Source organism: Engystomops pustulosus, chromosome 7 (genome assembly GCF_040894005.1).
Source record: "Engystomops pustulosus chromosome 7, aEngPut4.maternal, whole genome shotgun sequence".
Lineage (NCBI taxonomy): Eukaryota > Metazoa > Chordata > Amphibia > Anura > Leptodactylidae > Engystomops > Engystomops pustulosus.
The window spans coordinates 151,447,776-151,472,655 of NC_092417.1; the positions used below are offsets into that span (position 1 = coordinate 151,447,776).

General features: G+C 42.2%; 3 protein-coding genes across 7 annotated transcripts; 1 reads left to right on the forward strand and 2 right to left on the reverse strand.

Moving 5' to 3' along the window:
- Positions 1-3,345: 3,345 nt before the first annotated feature.
- ZNHIT2 (zinc finger HIT-type containing 2) lies at positions 3,346-5,029 on the forward strand. The gene has a single exon (XM_072118280.1). The coding sequence runs from the start codon at positions 3,441-3,443 to the stop codon at positions 4,827-4,829; it is 1,389 nt and encodes a 462-aa protein (XP_071974381.1). The 5' UTR covers positions 3,346-3,440; the 3' UTR covers positions 4,830-5,029.
- Positions 5,030-6,597: 1,568 nt separating this feature from the next.
- Positions 6,598-18,243, reverse strand: TM7SF2 (transmembrane 7 superfamily member 2). 5 transcript variants are annotated; one of them, XM_072118282.1, is made up of 11 exons: positions 17,375-17,567; positions 12,947-13,009; positions 12,663-12,859; positions 12,410-12,464; positions 10,571-10,765; positions 10,374-10,477; positions 9,653-9,772; positions 9,220-9,388; positions 8,691-8,771; positions 8,263-8,385; positions 6,598-7,755 (listed from the first exon to the last, which is right to left on the reverse strand). In XM_072118282.1, the coding sequence occupies exons 1-11, from the start codon at positions 17,448-17,450 to the stop codon at positions 7,595-7,597; spliced, it is 1,344 nt and encodes a 447-aa protein (XP_071974383.1). In that variant the 5' UTR covers positions 17,451-17,567; the 3' UTR covers positions 6,598-7,594. The 5 variants fall into 5 exon arrangements, with proteins under 5 accessions (XP_071974383.1, XP_071974382.1, XP_071974387.1 ...); XM_072118281.1 differs by having other exon boundaries at positions 12,947-13,012; XM_072118286.1 differs by lacking the exon at positions 17,375-17,567 and adding an exon at positions 18,203-18,243 and having other exon boundaries at positions 6,600-7,755.
- A 2,279-nt stretch (positions 18,244-20,522) lies between these two features.
- Positions 20,523-24,484, reverse strand: LOC140071046 (toll-like receptor 5). Its single transcript, XM_072118279.1, has 2 exons — positions 24,378-24,484; positions 20,523-22,613 (listed from the first exon to the last, which is right to left on the reverse strand). Exons 1-2 carry the CDS (start codon positions 24,379-24,381, stop codon positions 20,671-20,673), a joined length of 1,947 nt encoding a protein of 648 aa, XP_071974380.1. The 5' UTR covers positions 24,382-24,484; the 3' UTR covers positions 20,523-20,670.
- Between the last annotated feature and the right edge of the window lie 396 nt (positions 24,485-24,880).

Below are 24,880 nucleotides of genomic sequence, written 5' to 3' on the forward strand. Positions count from 1 at the left end.
AGTAAATAAATTAGGAGCTTCAAAGGTACTGTTCCTACTGACTGTCCTACATTACATGGTTATTGGAGAGACATTGAAGCAGAGAAATCTTTGTATTCTTGCAATCAGAGCTCAGCTTTTATACTCCAAGAGCTGTTTATAAAATTACAGCTCAGACATTTCTTATATATCTCCCTCATGTGTATATACTGTTGTGGATGTTTATGATGGCTAATTATTTTTTCCATTCGTCATGATAAATTTTTTACAAAGGGAAAACATTATTATAAAATCCCATTACTGCATGTGTAAGCAGCATTACCTCTATGTGTTATACAGCTTCTCCCCTGTTTTCCCTTTGGCCTTTTCCCAAAATTGCTGCTGATGGTGGGAGATGTGACTAGACCTTTCCATCAGTGGCCTCCATTATATCCCCATCACACATAGTGCTGCCAGTGCGTCATTAAGCAACTAGAAGAAGCCGAACATTACACCTCTACTGTATACACTGTGTACTGCGGGTATATTGTCCTGTGTATAGTGTAAGTAATGTGTGACTAGGACTTACCAGGGGGTGCAACCTGCAACCAAGAAGAGTCTTAATAATACAGAATAAGAAACAACACACAGAAAAATATGCAAATACACCCAGTGACAATTACAAATACACACAGACAAAAACAGACACCCAGTGACAAATACAAATACACACAGACAAAAACAGACACCCAGTGACAAATACAAATACACACAGACACACACAGACAGTGACAATTACAAATACACACAGCAACACAAAGCAACAAGTAATACACAGGCAAATATACACAGAACAACAGGTAACAAAAAACACAAAGATAAAGCTCCTGTGCGGCTTAGAAGTAGAAGGAATCCAAAACGCTCCTGGAACAAGATGCTGTGGACGCTTCCTTTCCACTGACTGGCAGTTGGTCAGTTACTGAGCACGTGGCAGGTAGTGACCAGTCACATGCCAGGCATGACACTGTCAGCGTCCTGGAGGGGAAGTGTTGGGCCTAGGATGAGGCTTCAGGGAGAAAAAGTAGGTGAGTATAAATTTGTTTTATTTTGTGCCGTGCTGCATGTATATATACTGGGGTATGTGCTGGGCTACATATAAACTGGGGGCAAGTACTGGGCTACACATATACTGGAGGCTTGTGCTGGGCTATTTATATACTGGGGATATGTGCTGCACTACCTGTAAACTGTGGGTTTGTGCTGGGATACTTACATACTGGAATATGAGCTGTGCTGAATCTGAGTGTGCCAGTAAGAAGACCTGAATGGACCAGGCCAACACAGATGTATAAGTAAACAGCTGCAACTTAATTTGAACAGTAAGTGCTGTCTGTGCATGTCTGAATGCAGCCCAGGTGTGCAGTATATTTAACCCTGGTATATATTTTATTTATGTGTGGTTATTTACAGCTGATATATATTCATGTGTGCAGCATATTCATTTCTGGTATATATTTATATGTGTGACCTAGTCTTTGGTATCTCTGTGTTTGGTATATTAATTGGTGGAATCTATTTCTGCGTTTGCTACATTAATTTCTGGTAAATATTTTTATTTGTGGTAAATACATTGCAGGTATATATTTATATGTTTTAACCAAAGACAATTGGAGTATATGGTACAAAGTACACATTTTTTTTTTCTTAAAAGCAATGAAACTATATTAGACTTACAAATTATTATAAGCACAATATGTCAAGATCCCGAAATAACACCTATTCAGGCACATAAATACGCACGGGCACGAGATTGCGTCAAAGAAGTTATAAGTAATAGACTAATGGTATTATCTATACAGGACACATCTCAGAGAAACACAATAAGTTGCGTGCCCAGTGGCAAAGTAACATCCTTATCCATGTTGTGGGAGATAGTGGCACCTGACGCCCCGACGCACGTTTCGCGGATTGCTTCCTCAAGGGATACACTGTCATAAAAATCTAAAGCTCTACTTGCAAAACGCTTGTTGATTGTTACTGATCGCAAGCATTTAATTGGAAATGCATATGTGATTGTGCAGAGCCCCGTCCCCTGACGTTTGCATTGCGTTTCTGTGCACTATGTAAACGCCCCATATAACTGCACCATAAACTTTGAATTCAGATAATGCTTTTTCCTTTACTTGGAAGTATTGTATCAGTGTTGAGTATTGTGATGCCTCTCTTGGTATCGTATCAAACTCAAAATTCTGGTATTGGTGCAACCCTACTCCTAGCATGCATGATGTTACTGGAAAGAGCAGAGCCTCTTGGAAATGAGGTACAGCGAACAATAAGAGGGGGAGCTGCTGAGGAAATTATACTGTGTGGGGGTGGATTAAGGGCCAGAGTAAAAGACGTAGTTTAGGAAAATAAACCTCTTCTGCTGCTCGTTACATGCACTGCATTGTTTGTCCCTATTTTGCCTCTATGAATGGCAGTATTCTTTACATTTAAAGGAAATCCCCCCCCCCCCCCCCCCCCCCCCCCAGCAGCTCTGGGCCCCGGCACTTGCCCAGCTCTGAGCACTGGGGACCTGGGTTCAATTCCCAGGGTCAACATCTGAAGAGTTTGTATGTTCTCTCCATGTTTGCGTGGGTTTCCTCCCACACTCCAAATCATACTGGTTGGTTCATTAGATTGTGAGCCCCATTGGGGGCAGGGAACAATTTGTCAAGCTCTGTGCAGCGCTGCGTAATCTTTGTGCGCTAAATAAATTGCTATTAGGGGCTCTTACTCGTAGATCCAGGTACTATGACTGTGGTAATCTTCTTATATTTGTTATTCATGGTCTCCTTCCTTCTAAAATTAACTTTCAAAATTATGATAATGAACCAGAACTAGCCCCTCTATTATCTGGCTTCATAGACCGTTACAATGTACTTTTGCAGTGAGCACTTCCTGCTGTATTCTCAGCTCTGAGGAAGCAGGAGGGTGAGACGGTGTAACAACCTGTAAAGCCAGATCACTAGAGTAGCCCCTCGGGCTCATTAACATAATTTAAAAAGTTGATTTACAGATAACCCTTATAATAAGATTATCACAGCCGCGGTGCCTGGATCTATGAATAAGTGGTCCTGGTTTATCATGATGGATTTCGATGGTGGAGTTGTTTTTAAAAGATGTTCTGCAGCAGCTGGAAGATCCGCCCCTCCAGCCTGTTATGTAGTGGAGTTTGTATTGTGTAATCAACTCCATTTTAACTTCTCACTAGTAAAAGGTCTTGAATGGAATTGCTGGAGGGAGGACAAACAAAAAAGGAGCTCTGGGCGTCACGTTACCACTCACATGCTATAGGTTTCTTTCTACGGAAAGCACCAAGGGTCAATTCGACGCGTGGTACTGAGCGGCTTCCTGTTCTGGGGTCACGTGACGCACTTCATGGTCCTCATTGGCAGACGCCGGAAGGCGCGTAGTTCGCTACCACGGTAACCCGGCTAGTAATGGAGCCTGACATCGTGTTACCAGGCCGCGGCTCTTCTCCCACACCGGCTGACGATGGCGGCAGGAGCCCCGCGGTGTGTGCGCTGTGCCTGTCTGCCCCCGGGAAGTACACGTGTCCCCGGTGTAACGCGCCCTACTGCAGCCTGGCCTGTTACCGGGGCGGCCGGCACTCCGCCTGCTCCGAGCTCTTCTACCGGGAGTCCGTGCTGCGGGCACTGAGCGAGGAGGAGGCGGGGAGCGGCGGGAGGAGGCAGATGGAGGACGTGCTGCTGAGGCTGAGGGAGGAGGAGGCTGGTGGAGGCGGGAGGCGGCACATGGAGGACACTGCTGGGGATGAGGAGAGCGGCCTGTGGAGCAGCCTGTCCCGCCAGGAGAGGGAGCACTTCCAGAGCCTGCTACAGAGCGGCCATATTGGGGTTCTGGTCCCTAGGTGGAGGCCGTGGTGGGACACCCATCAGGGGTCAAAGATCACAGTGCTTCCTGATCTGTGCCCTGAATCCCCTCTGCCGCCCGGTGACTCCCAACAGACCTGTGATAGATCAGCAACCAGATCTACACAAGAAAAGCACAACCACAATGTCTCCACCAACCACCAACAAGACATAATATCTCCTGAAGAAGTCCAGAAGATGGAACTTAAAGAGGAGGTATCTGCCAAACATGGCAGCCACAAGACCAAGGATGACAGGAGGCAGGATGATAAAGTGTCACAAGTTATAGAAGGCGACGCGTCCTCAGTATCAGAGATTCCATCCATTCTACCTTCTATCCCACCGCTCAGTACACTCACTCACAGCCCCTCCCCGCTGGTGCGTTACATCTTGGTCAATGTCATCTACAGCTATTCCTTCTCCCTCCTGAGACACAACGGTGACCTGGGTGACAGTGAGATGATGCTGGAGTTTATAGGGACCTTACTGTCTGTGTCCGGTGCGCTCAGCACCACCAGTGTCTACAACTCCACAGCTCACGCCATAAAGAGCGCCGTACGAGCCGCCTCAGACCCTCTATTGGGAGGAGATGAAGGTGCGGCTGTTTTGGCCATGGAGGCCACAGCTAAAATCCTTCTAGGTGATGGTGGTAAAAGCTATTCCCTGGCTGCCCTCTCCCATCTGCACCGCGTCCTGGGAAAGATCCGTAAACTTGTGACAGAAGAGAAGGATTTGAGGAAGACTGCTTATAACGCCAAGAAGAAATGCCTGTTCCTGGCGGCGTGGGTGAATGAGAATGGGGAAGTTTTGCCTGTGTTATCTGCGGAGGTCACGATGGAGTATAAACAACATCTGAAAGATCTGAATGAGATGTCACAGCTGACAAAAGGACTGGAGAACGTCTGGGGTGGAAAAAGGCCACCCCCCAAAAAGCAGCTCATAGAAGAGGTTAACTGAGAGAAACTGTCCACGTTTTCTAATTTATAAATGTGCCCTTTATTGGGTTTTCTGGATATGAGTGGTGCAAGTCCAGCTTTGGGGGAAGGTACATTTCTGTGTTCAGTCTGGAATTATTATGGACACACAGACTACATGTGGTCTTGTGCATGAACCTGCACTCACAACACCTAAAATAACTAAATTATCTTGAGGAAGGACACAGCTGTATGTTAGAATGGAAACACCTCAGAAATGATCTGTGTGCTTTACTTTTGGTTGTCTAAGAGTCTGTTGGTAACAGATAGATGAACCGGGGCCCTCTCTTAGAATAGAGAAAATTAATGAATCTGAACAATTTTAATCTATCTTGATAGCTACAACCATAATAATAAATTATTATACCCCTGAATGGCTGGAGCGAGGGCAGGGAATATACATAAATGATACCTACGTCATTCTGGCCTGTTTCCCACGTCCTTCTATTACATTAACACTTTTGTCTGGGTCATGTATGTGTTGAATTACTCTGTTTCTCCTTCCGATTAATGCTTAGGCCACAGTGATCACGCAACAGATCAGTAGATAGAGCAAGTTGCCTGTAACTGCTATTCTGTAATAAAATAAGAGCGGTATAAATAACGTGTGTGTAACAGAAGGAAAACTAGCGTAAAGGCTTCTGTTTACTATTGTTCACAACTTCCACGGAACAGACTCGCAGATACCACTAACTGTATCAACACTTTTTTTCTTTCCCCCTGGAGCTTTTCATTTAAGGTGGAATCCGTGCAGTGGAGGATACGATTTCTGTATTCATAGCACTTTCTGATTTCCATTATCATGAGTCCTCTGTCGCCAGCTCTATACACGGCCAGTCTGCAGGTGGATAGACACTGGACTAGTAACATATAGCACGAGTGCTTTTCATATTTTGTCTCTGTGGCTACGAAACTGTTTTTTTTTTTTTTTACACATGGATTTTCTATTCAATAAAGGCCTATTTTTGTATCCAAAGTATTCTAAGGTGTGTAACATAAGGGACCCCTCCTGTGCCTGGTAGACTGGGGCCCTGGTAGAGGATCTTCCAGAATGTCTATAGACTAGGGTTGCATGATGCATCCAAATCTCGGTACTTGATCGATACACGGAACAGTTTAATCCTGGGTTTCTGTCATGTTTGGTACTGAATGACTTGTGCTGTTCTACAGACTCCTTGTATTTGTCTGCAGGGGAGACATTGGGCAGGGAATTCTTTGAATAGGTGTCGCTGGTTGATCATTACTGATAACATGCACATCATTGGAAATTCAGTCTTAGGGCTGAGCCCTGTCCCCAGACATTTTCAGTGAGTTTCTAAACACAATGTAAATGCTCCACGTGACCACACCCCTTGGATTAAATTCGAATAATATTTTTCTTTTCTTGAGAGTATCGTATTGAGTATCTTGATACCCATAGAAGTAGCATATCACACTCAAAATTCTGGAATCCGTGCAACCCTACTATAGACATGACAAGGTGAGAATGGAGGTTTGAGGTAACATCGTGTGTAACTGATTCATATTCGGGAGCAGAGTTGCTATGTGTGACCTGCTGCCTTCACAATGAATGTAAGGGTATATTCTACCATTGACTTCATTGGTGGAAAGGGATGCATTCTTTGGCAAGAATTGACCCTTCTAAAGCAAGAAGTGGGTTCTCAATGGATCTCCAGGACATTGCACAGTGAAATAAAATTGCCATTTCTTCTGTTAAATTATTTTATTGCATTTTCTTTTAATTTTATACAAATTACCCTCCAGTAAAATGTCCCATAGGATCAATAATCTTGGCATTCTGGCGATTTTTACTACAGCTTTGTACAGGGGATCGGATCCCATCAGGAGAGTAAAAAAAAAAAAAACCCAGGGAATTTCACCTGTGAAGGTTTCCCGTCTTGTCATCTTCTCATCCTGTTCTCGGCTCCTGCACATGGCCATAAATTGGGCTGGAAAACCTGTTCTGTGGATTACTGCAAGTCCATGGTTCTGCTGACCTGACATGATGAGTTCAGTTCAGAGTCGTATTTGACCCAGTAGATCAATGCAGTACACAAACTGTTTACCAGCTGAAATGGGCTGTTTCAATCCAGCCAATGAGCAACTACCTGCACATGAGGCGGCTTGATTGATTTAGTTAAAATATAAAATAAAAACAAAACAGCATATGGTATGTAAATCTTGATTAGTTGTATGGTATGAGAACTGCTGCACACCAAGGACCCAACTACTTTCCCCACCCCCATTGCTTACCAGGTCCTCTTTGATCTCCAGGACCTGTCCTTACACACTGAGAATGCCCGCTCAGCCAATCACTAGTCGGTTCCTGGCATTTCCTTTGTGTCAGGATGAGATCAGGCAGTAGAAAATGACCTGAAAGTCCTTGCAAGTGGTCTGGTGATGGCTAAGGCAGCTTTAGACGTTATGTTGGGCAACCACATGCTAATCACTGGCCTCAGCAGGAGGTTACTGCTGAGGCCAGTGATTGTTCCAATGGTGACAGACATCACACAGATATATAAAAGCTGCTGAAGTTACTGTAGTAGAAGGGCCTGCATGGGAACAAGTCGGTAAGTCCATTTTATATACTCGTACACATTGCTGCTTTCAAACAAAAAAAAGACACCCCCTTTAAACCATGATGTCCTTTGAAGATCACACTGGGATTTCCATAATCCACATACATTTTAGCAGTCTGTGCTTGTTGTGTGTTTGTCACACTGAAGCACTAGATGATAGATTAAAGATTTAATAGATATATGGGAATATCCTGTAAGGAACCCTTCTGCAGTATTCCTGCCAGGCCAGTCCATACTTCTTCATACACTGATGCTCATCTCTTGCCTCCCGATGAATCAGGAGACCGGTGAAATAAATAACATAGAAGTAGGGCAAGATGTGGCCAAGACCTATTGGAAAGAACAACACACTTGCTTAGCGTAAGTACAGTGAGACTGAAAAATAATACATTTTTTATAAAGAACCCTCCACATTGTGATTAGACTATGCTAGGAAAACATCTGAAAATATTGCAATGTTACATAAATGTGACAAACTATAAGGATGACCTGTACTACATTGTGTTTTATGAAATAGGATATGTTTCTATGAAGATAAAATGACACCAGAACTGTGTGTTTAGGTGCTACAGTTCAGATATAGCAGTTTGTATCTAGGGCTTATTTTTGGAGACCCATGGTACTACATGCAATGGTGAATAATAATAAATCCTTATAAAGCGCCATCATACTCCATACGGCTTTACAAATCATGGGGTACACATACAAACAAGACATCACAGTAATAACATCGTCATAGAAAACTATAGGAACAAGGAACTTGCTCACAGGAGCTTAAAATCTATGAATATTATTCCTCCCACCACCAGGAATACTTGAACGGCACCAGGGACTCACCACATGGCAGTGACCAGGCCAGAGCCATAATTAAGTCTCCAAGGTAATTTGGATGACGCACAAGACCCCACCATCCGGATACCAGAAGCCGCTTTCCAGTTGCTGTTGGGATGGTTTCCAGCCCTATAAGTATTGGAAGCAATGGATTACAAACACTCCGGAAGACAATCTCAGGCAAACCAGAATATTTCAACAAAAGTAAACAATCTTTTTGGATTCACCATCAGTTTATCTCACTGATTTAGGTGAGTCCAAATGTAAGGACCCAAACCAATCCTCAAAATAAAAGAGCAAACCTCCCCCCCCCTCTTGCACACTATCCATCCCCTGTGTAAGTGGTGTCAACAATTTCTAGATATTGCAATTTTGGATTCCTGCATGAGGATGCAGCCTGATACTAATTAATTTCCTATTATAAGATTTCTTACCTGCGACACTTGGGTCAGAAGGATTTCTTCTGAAGGCGTTTTTCTGGGAGTTGGAACCTCGGAAAATGATGTATCCAACACCTGCCAGAATGTACATATATTAACATCCATAAACCTACAGATGTGTAGATAAACCCCATGCAGGACAAAACCCGAACAAACATCCAATCCCTTTATAGTAGATCTGACCCCAAGTGTTGTTAAAATTCAGAAAGATGCATAGAAGCTGCACTCCCAAGTAATGGCATCTATGTATTCACCCATGGTGCAGGACACAAGGTGCAATGTTTCAGCTGATTCAGGGTGATTTTAAAGACTTCAGTATGAGTCGTATTATTATTAATCCCAATTTGTTGAAGGGTTCCAAACAAAATTGAGGATAAATAGCAGCAGCCCCAAACTACAGATTTTTCAGCCAGTAAGTGCCACATACACACCCTACCACATTATACCATCATCATCATCATGACCATCACCACAAGTACTGCAAAGGCATGTTGGAAATTTGATAAATCTAGAAAAATCCTACCATTGAGAAGGACAATGCCCAGAGCAGCCAGGGTGCTCAGTTCCTGAGGGTGACGGACTAAGAAGTATGCCTGGAGTGAATATGTGAACGGGACCCAGCACAAATCTCCAAACGCCAGCATAAAACCAAAGCCATCGTGTACAATGTCCATGGTAGTGAGGATCGCTTCCTATTGACAAAAAAGTGCACAAAATGTCATCTGCATCCCCCAATTTAGTTATGGTCTGTGCTCTTCACAACCGTATTGTATCCAGATTCTGGTATGGCTGTACCAATCCGGGTGGCCGCTCAGCTTTGTATGGAGAGGGGAGGAGTGAGGAACACTCCCCTGTCCCTTTTCTCCTTTGCTGCACCATGGTTACGGCCCCAGTGGTCACACAACTGTCTGCATGAGGCCTAAATATGATATATTTCTAGAATAAGGAACACTGACCTCATGCCAAAGAGCATCCATGACATAAAGAGCCTGGAATCCACACACCAAGATTATGGAAAGGGAGGGGGAGCCACGGAGCTCAATGTCCTTCATCAGGAAGCACAGGTTGATCAAACACTGGAAAGGAATATATTGTGTTATATACATTAGGACTGATTAAAGAATAAGAATTATTACAAAAATTACAAGGACGCTTTGGTCCAAGTTGCCTCCTGCAGTGCTATAAACCAGACATTTTGCTGCGGCAGTTGAGGAGAGCTAAACTGTTGCACTGCTCTTGTGTTATGTACCATATTAACCTGCAGCAGAACCCGCAGGTTCACAGCGAGCGGATGGGATTTGTATAACTCCGATTCACTTTGCTGCAAGAGTAAATCATTGCAGGTTAGGCGCAGACTATTACAATGTGGGTTTCCCACATTCAACCCGCTATGGTAGTCCCCCAACCTTAGTGTCAGATAGCTGGAAGTCATACAACAGAAATGCCAGCAGTTAAAGAGGGAACAAAAGTCCCCCTGGTCCCTACTTGAGTATTAGAACCAGCGTTCTGCTAACTACTACAGGGCTGTTCAAGAGCAACGCCATATAAGTGAATAGAGCGCAATTCACACAATAGAATTATCACAAAACAACCTACATAAAAGATCATCATCTTGTCTTTGTCTTTCTATAATCTTTCTATAGATTTCCCTCATAGGTTATCAAAATGAATTCTCACCCAACCAATGAGTCCGGGCCGGAGCTCACAGAAATACTTCAAATCAAAGGAGCCAATACGAGGGTTCAGTTCATGGCCAATAAAAAAGTCATAGATGAGATTTCCTTTATTAAGAAAAGAACAAAAGTCAAAGCAATAATCAAGTTGATTGAAGACAATATTTCATCATTATAGTTAATGATCTTTATTAATTGTACCTGAATTACCGCCTGGCGCCAGCGCAGACTCTGGTGCCCCCAGAGACTTCATGTAAAGGAAAATACTGAGCGACAATGAAATTATCGCTGCGGCCACAGCAAACTCAATGAAGTGGTCATAGACATAAGAGAGGTGAAGCTCCATCTTTATTGCCAGGCCTGCCAGGAGGGCACTCACCAGGAACGCATAAAATGCTGCCAAGACACAAAGAAACAGAACACCCTACATGTAAAGAGATGTTAACTGTTTGGCCATGAAGGTAAATTCTCAAATTATAATCCCCTAGTCATGGTTACACAATAAAGATTATTTTTAGCCCCCATACTTTGCAATTTTACTCAGTTTTATTGATGTTTTAGCTCCTAGTGACGGTCAGTGTAATATTCTCGAGTGTGGTTGGTGACTCTCTAAGCACACACTTCATGATCCCTCTAGTGCTGTGAGATGCTGTGTGCTGACAATGTGCTTAGATTATCAGTGTCCAGGTTTATCTACAGTTATCTTCTGAACATTCTACTAGTATCTGACACATAGAAAAGGAGAAATGAGAGAGATCAGAGATGAGGAGATCAATGATCAGCTATGCTACATGTCTCCTTTCCCTGCTATAAAATCTTATCTGCAGCTTGTAGAGCAAGTTTTTGCAAGCTGCTTGCCAGCAGGAATTGTCTGAGCTTGTCTTGTAATGGGGGGGGGGGGGGGGGGGGAGATCACACTGCATGGAGCAGACAGGAGAAGCAATTCATGAGAAGAATCTGTCCTGCCCAACCGTAAAAATCTGAAGATTTACGGTCGGATCCTGGGGGAAATGAAATTGTATACAGCAGGACTGATAGAGAAAGGTTGGATTTATATCAGTAAATTGCTGTATTTTTGTTAATATCAGTGAATTAGAGAATGTGTTATTTTGTATATTTAAGAATCTTGTCTTTGTGGGAATACCCCTTTAATTTTAGAAACCGTGTAGGTAGATCTGATGGCAAATTTCCACCATCTACCTACTACTTCCCTGTCCAATCTTTACATTCAGTAGATGCTGAGAAAAATCTTATGCAAATGATCGGCAGAGACTACTAGGAATTGGAGTAGCCTTTCTGTTGCTCCATTTGGCTCTGCGCAAGCACAGATGCTACGTGATAAGATAGCAGCAGGGAGCTGAAACGTGCCGAGGAAATGCTGGGAGTGGGATCAGCTGAGGCTTCTGGATAGTGGAGTAGCCTTGGCTCTGCTCCTTGGAGAGGCTACTACATGCACCAGTAGCCCCTGCCAATAATTTGCATAAATAAAATAAAAGAATTTTCTCAGCATCTACTGAATGTAAAGATTAGACAGGGACAAGTAGGTAGCAGAAAACTACCATTGGATGTACCTTATTAGGTAGATCCCTGATGATGGTTTCCTTCTAAGGGAACCTATCATCAGGATTTTCCCAATTACAGGTTTCCTTTAACCCCTACTGCAACACCCAGGATCAGAGAACATCTGGTCACTGATGTTTAACCCTTGCGATCAATAAAGATTGGACAACTCAGGTCTTTGAAACTCCCCTCCAACCACTGCTATGGGAGTGGTTATGATGGAAGAGGCGTGCATACAGTAATAGCTTCTGGCGGATGGAGGGGGACGTGCAGATATCAGGATATTGGGCTCCACAGAACAATCCAGGGTTTTGTTGTACGTGTTCTGTGGCTCCCAGTAGAGATTGAGAAACTTTATCAGGGTAAGTATAATATTGTTGACCCTATTAGGGTCCTTTACTTACCCTGTTATACATTTTCTTTAAATGGCCAACCCCTTTAGCGTAGGCATATTAATATCTGTAAATTTGTATAACTCACCATTTATTTTATACTTCAGGCGAGTGTTGTCTCTCAAAGTGATCCCTTCTGCTATCTGAAATGAAAGCACAGCAGGTTATTTTAAGACTGTAGTAAAAAAAAAAGACGACATGGCAGTCCCCAGATGTGAGGTCTATGGGAATGATTAGAGGGGATACTCCACATCCACTCATTATAGTCTTACATTATACAAAACATTGTATGTTCTACTTAAAGTAGGTTTTTACAAAAAGGAGAAGAAAAATGACCATACCGTTCCTATGGGCAGCATATATATCACCGCCTGTAGTGCAAACCAGCAAAGCAGTAAGATCAAAGCAAATGGGTTCCATAAAGACTGCAGCGTGGGAAGAGGACCTGGCACCTGGAAGACACTGGCGCTTTCTGTGTTACATGTGATAAGGAGGTAGAGGACGGTGCCAGGCAGAGCTATCAGCATGAGTAAGGCCCCTACATACAGAGAAAGAAAAATCTGTAAGTATATCTGTAATACCGCAATATTGTGTCACCTCAACTGATATCATCATACACACTTACCAATGGCTCCTCCAAACTCACGTTCTTTAGTACGTGGAGTTTTTATCTTGTCCGCCATGTTTCCTTCTAGAAAAAGAAATTTTATTAGTCATGAGCAAAATACTGAATTGAAAATACAAGATAAATGGACGTCCAAGTCTTTAACGCCTTAATGGGTGTTTGGGCTTTAAGGGTCGAGATTATTTCTCCATTCTCAGCTTCCACAAGATAGAACTTGTATTTTCTAATGGCATACACATATGACGACTTGGAGTTTTTCAATGGCACTATTTTTAGTGTAAATATTCATAAAAGTTAGTTTAAGAATTTAAATGCATTCACACTGGACTAAAAGAGCAATCCAGCAGCTTGTTTTATCAAATACATAGTTTTGTGCCACTCTCCATACAGTACAAGCAGGCCCCAACTTAAGGAGCCAACTTACAGACGACCCCTAGTTACAGACGGACCTCTGCCCACTGTGATGTCTAGTGAAGCTCTCCGGATTCTGTACTTTAGTCCCAGGATATAATGATCAGCTGTAAAGTGTCTGTAATGAAGTTTTATTAATAATCTTTGTTCCCATGACATCATAAAATTTAGCAAATCTAATTGTCACAGGGGCAAAAAATTGTTTTTTCTGGAGTTACAATTATAAAATATAAAATTTTCGACTTACATAAAAATTCAGATTAAGAACAAACCTAAAAAACCTATATTATACATAACCTATGGACCACCTGTATTAATAATATGGTAGCAATACTCCATAGATCAGTACAATTACAGTGTTACCAAATATGTACAGGGTGTTTTAGGATTTATTACGGTTATAAAAAAAAAAAAAGAAAGCTTTTTTTTAAAGAAAAACAAATAACTTTTTGTGTCTCCATATTTTGAGAGCTACATCTTGTTTATTTTTACAGGGCTTGTTTTTTTGTGCGATGACAAAAAGGTTTTATCTTATTCCATTGACAGTAGCCGAGATATCAAGGGAAAAAGTGGAAGGTGGTTTATGTTATTATTCTTGTCATTGTTGGTGGGAGGGAAAATGAATCTCTAAGGCTACATTCACACACATGTATGAGGGACATATATATACGGCCGACATACATCCCCCATACACTTCTATGGGCTCACGGCCCTGTACGGGTCGGCTCCGTAGCCCGTAGGACATGTCTCATCTTTCTATCTTTCTACGTGATACGGCGCTGTGCGCTGCATATTCCTATGGAGAGGGTCGTGGGTGAGCGGCGCTCATCCCCTGCTCCTCTCCGCAGCGCTGATGTATGCCCACCGTACATCGTGTGCATGTAGTCTAACACTGTATATTCTCGGTGTAGATTTTTTTTATTTTGCACATAACGTTCAGGAGGGACTTTAACCTGCACTACAGATACAGATATCAGGGACCTGTGACCTTTGTGTTAACGAGATATGTAAAGTGATTTGACTGAAGGCCATGGCTGAGCCTATATTACACAGGAGAGGTCAGACCCAGGTAGTTCATTGGTACATAAAAACGCTCATGTGCTGAGAGAGTATCTATAGACACTGGATATGTTGATATTATCTATGGACAAAGCAATGATATTTTCACTACTGCTCCGTACTCATAGCCTTCTAGGGCTCAGGGTATGAAGAGAGAAATTGATGTAGGAGTCACTTCTATACACTCTGGGACACCTGTCTGACTTGCAAGGGCAAGGAGACTGCCCCCTATAAATTAAGTAAAGGAGATTAAAGGGGAAATTCTGACTTCTGATTTGTCTGTCAGGGCACATGGTCCACTGTGTAAATCTTGCACATCATCTGTCCGCCCCGTCTATATATATGCTTATATAATGACAGACGGCGTTAATAAATCTGCCAAAATTAGTTGCCCATCCTGTACTGATCACAAGTTATAGAATTAAAGTAGATGTTCTATGGGCTCAAAGCAAAATGCGCAAATTAGATTTAAAAAATAAATAAAAAGGGTTTAAAATAGAAATTTAAATCAAAGATTTAAAGGGAACCTGTCATTAGGAAGTTCATTTTTAGCAGGTGATATAGCCTGTGCTATGCTGATGTTAAAAATGCATCTGTCAGCATTCTTAGTACTGCAGCAGCCTGTGTTCTTCCTCTCCTCCATAACATCCCCCTCCCTCTCCTGGCTGCGCAATGCACCTCCCTTTTCCCCCCTCCATGACTTACCACATGCTTCTGGCAGGGACACAGGTAATGTGAATTAAACTTATATAAACTACTAAAATGATTCAGAATGCTGACAAAGTCATTTTTAGAAAATCATTCACGAAGATCCTGTCTGGTGAATTCTGTGCTGGGACAATGGCCTGGGTGCCCCCACTGGCATTGGCTATTGGAACCTGTCACCAGCTAAAAATCACATTACTGTTGACAGGTTCTCTTTAACCCCTTCCCGACAAGCAAAGGCTTACCGGTAACACCCGCGATCTGTGCCGGTGTTTTACCGCTGATCGCCGCCGGCAAAGGTTTTCGCCATCTTTCCGTGGATTGTCGCTCCCCGTGACGTCATCGGGGAGCGGCGATCCGTCGCCATGGTAGCTTCGGGTCTCACGAAGACCCAAAGCTACTTCGGGTTAACCCATTCATTACAATGTGCTGTCAGTATGAGTAGTAAAATCCACATATACTGCTATACTGTAGTATGGCAGTATATGATAGGATCGAACAGACACCCTAGGGTTAAAGTACCCAAGGGAGTCTGAAAAATAGTAAAAAAAAAAAAAAAAAATTATAATAAAAAAAACTAAAAATTCAAATCACCCCCCTTTCCCTAGAACTGATATAAATATAAATAAACAGTAAAAATCATAAACATATTAGGTATCACCGCATCCAAAAATGCCCGATCTATCAAAATATGATAACGCTTTTTCACTGCGATTAACCCCGTAACGGAAAATCGCGCCCAAAGTCGAAAATGGCACTTTTTTGCCATTTAAAAAAAAATTTAAAATTCTATAAAAAGTGATCACAAGGTAGTACAGTCCTAAAAATGATAACTTTGTAAACGTCATCAAAATCCGCAAAAAACGGCACCACCCACAGCTCCATACACTAAAGTATGAAAAAGTTATTAGCGCCAAAAGATGGCAAAATCCCCCCAAAAAATTTTGTACAGGAGGTTTTAATTTTTTTAAAAATATGAAAACATTATAAAACCTATACAAATTTGGTATTCCCGTAATCGTACCGACCCAAAGAATAGAGTAGACATGTCATTTGGGGTGCACAGTGAAATCCGTAAAATCCAAGCCCACAAGAATACGGCGCAAATGCGTTTTTTTTTTACCAATTTCACTGCATTTGGAATTTTTTTCCCGCTTCCCAGTACACGGCATGGAATATTAAATACCACCATTTTGAAGTGTAATTTGTTACGCAGAAAATAAGCTGTCACACAGCTCTGTACATGGAAAAATAAAAAAGTTACAGATTTTTGAATGTTGGAGTGAAAAATGAAAACGCAAAATCGAAAAAGGGCTGCGGCGGGAAGGGGTTAAGCTGTGACTTTCCTGCGGTAAAGGGGTGGCTCCCGGACAGAATCCTCTGTATAGTCCTAGGGGTTGGGCTTTGGTTTGGAGGCATTTCAAAAAACAGCATGTGACTTGTCTGTGCTGCAGACTCCTCAGCTCTCAATCCCGCTTTGCATTCCTATACAGCTCCTCCCTCCCCCACTGATGTCAGCTCCCTAGGCTGTAACCTATGTTCCTGTGAGTGAAGCAACTGTACAGGAGGACAAAGGTGGGGGCTGAGAGCTGAGGAGTGAGCTCACATGTTGTTTTTTCCATGCATTTAAAACAAAGCCCAACCCCTAGGACTTAACAGAGGATCTTGTTGGGGTGAAAGGTAAGTTATAACACACAATTATATTGTAATGCAGATGCTTAGAGAAGGAAGAAATGGATATATGCAATCCAGGTATGATGGGCTTCTGCAACCTGTCTTTCTTGAAAATTAGGTCCCTGGTGACGGGTTCCCTTTAATAACACAGTATGACTACATGTTTATGGTGACGTTCAGACTGTGAGTGGAAGGATCTGACAATCAGAATAATGGAAGGAAAATAAATTAATCTCTCTCTATTTCTTCCCTCATTCATTTTTGGGTTTCAAAAATATATAATTTACCTGTTTGATAGATACAGCTGGCTCCTACATGGAGCGGCGTCCTATGATCACTAATTCTGCCTCACAGTGAATCAGAATAGATTAACATTTACTTCTTGTCACCCCAATAATGCATTCATGCAACTTGTCCCTTTAACTGGACCACCCCTTTAAGTGATGGTGGTGACAACTATAGCAGCTATATATCTACAGACCTGTAACACATCAGCACCTGACATAGAGACAGAATAGGACTGCAAAGGACACATCGCTCCGCAGGAGGCCTGCAGTACTCGCTCCCCCGCACACTCACCTACCTGCTGCTCAGTCCCAGTGACTCCACGTCCCGTCGCTGTCCCTTTAATTCTAATCTCCTCCTCTTTGCTCATCTTCCTACAGTGTCACTAGGTGCAGGAGCCAATCAGAAGCCGGATTCCTCAAACCGCGCCTTCCCTCCGCCAATCCAGTGCAGGCATCTCTCGAGCCACGCTCGTGCTCTGAGGGGGATTGGCTGCGGCGGTGGCCATGACAACTCGCTGTCCTGCCCATAGGCGGGGGATAATGTTGTATATAAGATAAGAAATAACTGGTCACCCCTTTACTACGAATCTAATCTACACCCGTCACACGCGTTATACATCGTATTACACATCCGTATCGCACACGACATGCGCATGCCCAGTGGTTCACTCAGAAATTAGGAGCTGCTACTTGTTTGATCACTTTTACTCCAGTGATACTGAGCTGCAGTAACAGACAAAGCCTGAGCACAGGAGGGGCGCTGTTTCCGAGGCGGTTTATTTCCGCTTACATCTATTGTTTTTCCATGACACGTTGTTGTGATCGGGCTCATACATAAATGGTGATGTAAATCGTGTAAAATTCATGAATTTAATTACTTTTTATGCTAAAATTGTCAGTAAATAAAAAATACTTTATTTCCTATGTACAGTATCCAGTGACTTCCATAGTCTGTAGTAAAGTAATAATCTAGTATCTGCTGCCATCTGGTGGACGCCTCTAATATTACAATACCTTATACTAATGGTTATACTGCCATCTAGCGGACACCAATAATTTTACAATACCTTATACTAAAGATTATACTGCCATCTAGTGGATGCCTCTAATATTACAACACCTTATACTAAAAGCTATACTGCCATCTAGTGGACGCCTCTAATATTACAACACCTTATACTAAAAGCTATACTGCCATCTAGCGGACGCCTCTAATATTACAATAGCTTATACTAAAAGCTATACTGCCATCTAGTGGACGCCTCTAATATTACAATACCTTATACTAAAAGCTATACTGCCATCTAGTGGACGCCTCTAATATTACAATACCTTATACTAAAAGCTATACTGCCATCTAGTGGACGTCTCTAATATTACAATACCTTATACTAAAGGCTATACTGCCACCTAGTGGACGCCTCTAATATTACAATACCTTATACTAAAGGCTATACTGCCACCTAGTGGACGCCTCTAATATTACAATACCTTATACTAAAGGCTATACTGCCATCTAGTGGACGCCTTTAATATGACAATAGCTTATACTAAAGGCTATACTGCCATCTAGTGGACGCCTCTAATATTACAACACCTTATACTAAAAGCTATACTGCCATCTAGCGGACGCCTCTAATATTACAATAGCTTATACTAAAAGCTATACTGCCATCTAGTGGACGTCTCTAATATTACAATACCTTATACTAAAGGCTATACTGCCATCTAGTGGACGCCTTTAATATTACAATAGCTTATACTAAAGGCTAAACTGCCATCTAGTGGACGCCTCTAATATAACAATACCTTATACTAAAAGCTATACTGCCACCTAGTGGACGCCTCTAATATAACAATACCTTATACTAAAAGCTATACTGCCACCTAGTGGACGCCAATAATATTACAATAGCTTATACTAAAGGCTATACTGCCATCTAGCGGATGTCTTGCATATTGCACAACCTTGTACCAAAGAATATGCTGCCAGCTAGTGGACGCTTCATAGATTGCAATACCTTATATCAAGAACAATGCTGATATCTAGTGAAAACTTTCCATATTACACTACCTTATACCAAACACTATACTACCATCTAGTGGACACTTTTAATATTGCAATAAACTGTTCCAAGGACTATACTACCATCTAGTGGACACTTTTAATATTGCAATGGCTTATACCAAGGATTATACTGCCATGTAGTGGACACTTCTCATATTGCAATATCTTCTACGAAAAAATATACTGCTGTCTACTGGAGTTTGGGGAATATGCAAATATGTTTTTCAGAATGGGATAGGGAAAACATTGCATATAAGCTTAAAGGGAACTACCTAATTTTCTGTAGTGAGTTGCTCTGCAGGATGATATTGAATTGAGTCAGCGGTTCCAGTGATTATAAAATGACCCCCCCCCCCCCCACTGTACATTGTATCCTGTGAATGGAGTCAGATGGGTGTTCCTGAGCTGATCTGAGTCAGCCTGCAGCCCCCCCTTCCTCCTCTGTCCTCTGGTAAACACACTCCCTGCACGCCTGCTGTACACATCATTAACACCCATTGTGTGCTGTAGCTTAACAGGAGGTGTGTTCAGGGGGTATGTTTACATGAGGGGAGAAGAGGAAGGGGGCTCTGCAGCCTGACTTCACTTCCACAGCTCAGGAACACCCGGCTGACTCCATTCACAGGATTAAAACGCACAATGGGGGGTTCATTTTATAATTCACAGGAGCCACTGACTCATTTCAATATCATCCTGCAGAGCAATTTACTACAGTAAATGTGATAGGATCTTTGGTTTGGGGGCTAGATGTGTCTGACAGGTTTCCTTTAACGTCAAAGATTACTTTCCGGAAGCCTGTTTCAATGTGTTTGTATCTGTTCAGTACAGTGTAGGGAATTGGTTTAGTGACTAAGGGTGTATGCACACGTCGGGTGCGGTGGAGAGGAGGAGAAGGGAGTGCTGCTTGCCCCTCCCCTCTCCATAGAGAATAGCGCACAGCTCTATCCTTTATGCGGCCAAGGCACAGTGAGCACATGTTGGGACAACTATGGGGGACGTATATGTGGCCGTAAATTTGCAGCCCTGCATCCGCCCTAAGATGTTTTTGGTTAGGGAAGAAAGAGTTCTCCTTACAGAGACTTTGCATATTTCTGCACATTGCTGAGTTCTAAAAATAACCTTTTTCAGAAATGTAATATTTTGGTAAAATATTTAGTAAAATCAGTGATGTCAGAAGATCTCTTAATCCCCCCCCCCCCCTTTGAATAACATAATGTGACCACACAGCAGCGACTGACTGTACTGGTAATGAGCAATGAGAAGAGGGTTTAGACTATTAGTGTACAGGCTATTTCTGGGGGGGGGGGGGGGGGGGGTCATAACTATAACATTAGTTGTGAAGTTCAAACTCATACAGACAAGAAAACCAGTATAATGTATTATAATAAATCTTTATTTATGTAGCACCATCATATTCCTCTACTATATTCCTTATATGACCATACAATATGCCTGACCTCGTACATCCAATACATGATTTACATAACGCTCCTTGTCTTCTGTATATGTGAAGAAGACATCTAACACTCATTGAAGTAATCTGCCAATGGGACCTCATGTACTGGTGGAGACAGGCTGAGGCAGGAGATGTCATCTCTATGGTTGACCTTCACAGTCACATTCGTTGTCCCCATCCAATGCCACAATTCATTAAGGGCGCAGTTACATACAAGTGTTATATCTGACAGATCCAGACTCTGTAAAGACACCAGAGGTGTAAAACTTGAAGATGCCAGGGTGACAAGGTTATTGCTCCCTATATTTAAGGACTTGAGGGACTTGAGGTCGGAAAACAGTTCTGGATGGACGAGCCTAAGGTTGTTTCTTGACAAGTCTAAAGTTTGGAGGTTCTTTAAACCTTTGAATAAATCTGAAGGTAAAGAGTTAATTTGGTTCTTTGCAAGATTGAGTGTTTCCAGTGATGCCAGAGGTAAGAAGATGTCTGGACACTGTCCACCATTCCAGACTTGTCCGAGGTCATTATCGGATAGATCCAAATGGAGAAGAGAACTGTTCCCCACAGTCTTTCTGCTGTTATAAGGTGCACACCAGGAGAGCTCATTGCTGCCCAGTAGAAGTTGTTTTAGAGATGATAACTCAAGGATGTCCCACAAGGTCCTCAGATTAGTCAATCGATTACTTGAAAGGTCCAAAAATTTGCAGTTAGGGCAAAAGGATGTGAGACCGTACGTGTCAGTGATGCGGTTTTGTTTCAGTAAGACAAAGTTTAAACTTGGCAACTCGACAGGTGGTATCTTCTGAAGCGCATTATTCCTTAAACTGAGTGAATCCAAGTGGACAAGGCCATTCATGGCGCTATGTTGTATCGCTCCAATATGATTGGAACTGAGGTCCAGAGAAATAAGATGAGAAGATGACAAACTTTCAAAACTGCTCCTCCTAATATCCCCAATAAGATTTCCTGACATGTTGAGGCTTACCAGTTGTCCTAAACCTGTGAAAGCTCCGGGGCTAATGTAGTTGATGCTGCTTGAGGACAGATCTAGAGACAGAAGTTTTGGGAATGAAGAAAATATGTTGGGTGACAACTCTGAGGTGAAGGTATGTGACATGTCAAGAATGTAGACATTGCTGAGGCTGAGACCGGAGAAGGTGCTTTTCTCTGGGTTCTTCAGGTTATTAAAGCCAAATCCACTGCCCAGTCCACCAATATAACGCATCCGAATATGTTTCACTTGAGTCCCAGATATAATGTTAAAGAAGGTCTCCACCCTTTCTGCAGTCCAGCCCATGGAAGATATATCTAAGGTGCCTAATGTGATGTTCCTAAATGGATTGGAGCACACAGATGGGTTAGAAACCTGAAGAGGGTTAGATGAGAGGTCAAGTAGCTCCAATCTTCTTCCTTGCAAGTTTTGGAGAGTGTCTCCACACAGATGGGTAATTTTGTTGAGCTTTAGACTAATGGTGGAAATTTGGTGTAGCCCAAGGAAGCTAGGACCCGGCTGCAGCCTACGTATACTGTTATATGAAAGGTCCAACATCTTCAGAGAGGTTAACTCAGCAAACAAATCAGATTCTAGGACAGATTCATCCAGCCCATTATTGTCAAGGAGAAGAGTCTCAAGCCTAGACAGACCACGGAAAGCATTGCGGTGTAACCGGAGGTTGAGGTTACTGCCAAGGTCAAGGGTGGTGAGGTTGGGCAGGTTTTGAAAAGCAGCTTCAGCTATATAGAAAGATCCATTTGTAGTCTGTGCACCGAGACTGAGAACCCGCAGCTGGGGAAGGTTCTGGAAAGAATCCTGGGATATGGATGAAATACGGTTAAAGGATAATAAGAGAACCTGCGTATCAGGAGGGACGGATGGGACAGATGTTAAACCCTGGGAGAGGTGGAAGTAAATATTTTGGTATTTGCCCAGCTGGGGGATGAGGTTGGCGGAATATGAAGGATGAATAGTCAAGAGCAGAAGTGCGATGGACGGAAGGAACATGATATCTGCAAGAAGATAGTGAGAGATTATTTTTAAAAACAGAGATCTTTGTAAATTTTTATAGATTATAGTTAAACAATTGGACAATAATTATTAAAGGGGTTTTCAAGGACCAAGTGATGACCTTCTATAGGACAAGTCATCGATATCAGATCGGTCAGGGTCCATCTCTCTTAAACACCATTGATGAGCTGGTACCAGTTCTATTCATTGTATAGTGGACTATCGACCCCCTGTTCACTTACATTGGAGCAGAACTCCAGTTACTTGCTCTGACCGCTAGACAGAGAATAAAGTTAAACTTATACTCCTATTCTTTTTATTGTCCCAGTGCAGAGGACGATTCAGAGTATTGGATCTCCACCTTTCTGATACTGGTGACCTACCCTGGGGATAGTCCATCAGTATTATTATCCAGCGCCTCCTCTTCACTCTCCTATACACATGGACAATGAGTTCAGCCAAGCATATGTGTATTTTCAATGGGGAGTGGAAAGTAAATTTCTGCCATACATCTCTGCCGGTGACTTATCTCTAAAGCAACCAAAGGATAAGTGAACGATTGTCACCAGGATTTTGGAGGTCCAGTGTCCATTCAGCTGGTCATTCTTGAAAGTTTTCTTTCGGTGTGAGGTGGAAATGAAGTTGCCCAAAGTCTCATTCAGTTGACAACTAGCCAATTCACAAGTATTTTAACTTTTTAACTTTTTTCAGATTTACACAACAGATTTCCCCCCTTTATATACCATCAAAATCCAGCATAATATACCAGGGACACTTACTCATAGATCCAGGCACCGTGGCAGTAGTAATATTCTTATATTTATGATCCATGACCTGCTTCCTACTAAAATCACTTAGATTTTTATTTTATAACTTTACATCAAAGAAAAGTACAATAAGAGATACATGAAAATGTCATCTTCCACACAGCAGTGCTACAATATCTCAAAGCTTGACATTAAGGATAAAATCTATTTTTAAAAGTATGCTCATGAGCCTGTAGGGCTCTGGTGGGTGTTACAAGAGCCCCCTCAGTGCTGCAGATTCACAATCTTGATTTTAGAAGGGAGGCCATGGATAACAAATATAAGATAATATGGTTTATTATGATGGGTTATGATGGTAGATTTCCATTAAAAAAGCAGCATAAACAACTACAAAATCCACATCTAAAATCTTCAGTAAAAAAAGATGTGGATTTATCATAAACAATAAAATCTCACATATGATAATGTTCACATTTACAACATTTGAGGCAGATTGGGCTGTATCTGCAGAGAGCTGTATAATTCTGCTGCATGGGCCCCTGCCTCTTACTACACATAGATATGTCTTCATTTTCATCTATATAGAAAGTATACATTGATAACCTTCACTAGTCTCTTGTGGGAGGCAGCAGCGCAACTGGTGCAATAATCTGCAACATATGCAAAAAAGTCACCTGCCCTAATGTATTCATTTAGTAGGAAAAGTATCCTGATACTTCCATATGTTTCAGTGGTACAAAGCATAGTATAGGACCATCTGGATTTGTGTTTTATATATAGTATACATATTATGACAATGCGGCCGTGCCATATGTGGAATATGATTTTGTATAGTTTAGGGTACAATACACTGTAGAGAAACCTTATATAGCGCCGGTAAAGTGGTCGTGATAAGGGGTTCATACAGATCCCTTGATAGACACCTTCATAGATGTATGAATAGAGATGTAATCCTATCACAGGACTATAATGGGTGACACATAAGGGAGCAGTACTTACCCATCACTGGAATGCAGACTGACTACAACATGTGTTCTCCAGGTGACTGCGAGCTCTTGTGTTCTCCTCTGCTCCTCCTGTATATAAGTGCCTGGCACATGCAACTACTCAGTGAGGAAACCCAGAGAATGACGTCAGCCAACGTTCAATGTTTGCCAACAATGACAAGGAAATTTTCCTAGGAGATTCCCACATTATTCTACTTCAAAGTAGACATCCGGACCTGATGATCATTACTACTCAGGATGTAGGGTCCCATTCATTGCATTGCTGGTCTCTCACCGCCTATAATACTCTGCCACAACAATACAGCTACTACAATTGCTACTTAAAGGGGGTTTGCCATAGATTTTTATTAGCTAATGGTGCTTGACCCACTTCCCCAAAAATTAGCAATGCACAGCAGCACACATGTAAGAGATGTAGTACAGCACCCTGGTGAGCTTGGAGCATCCCGAAAACTTACAAAGTCCATAAACAGATGATGTTTAGTGAAGTTCTTA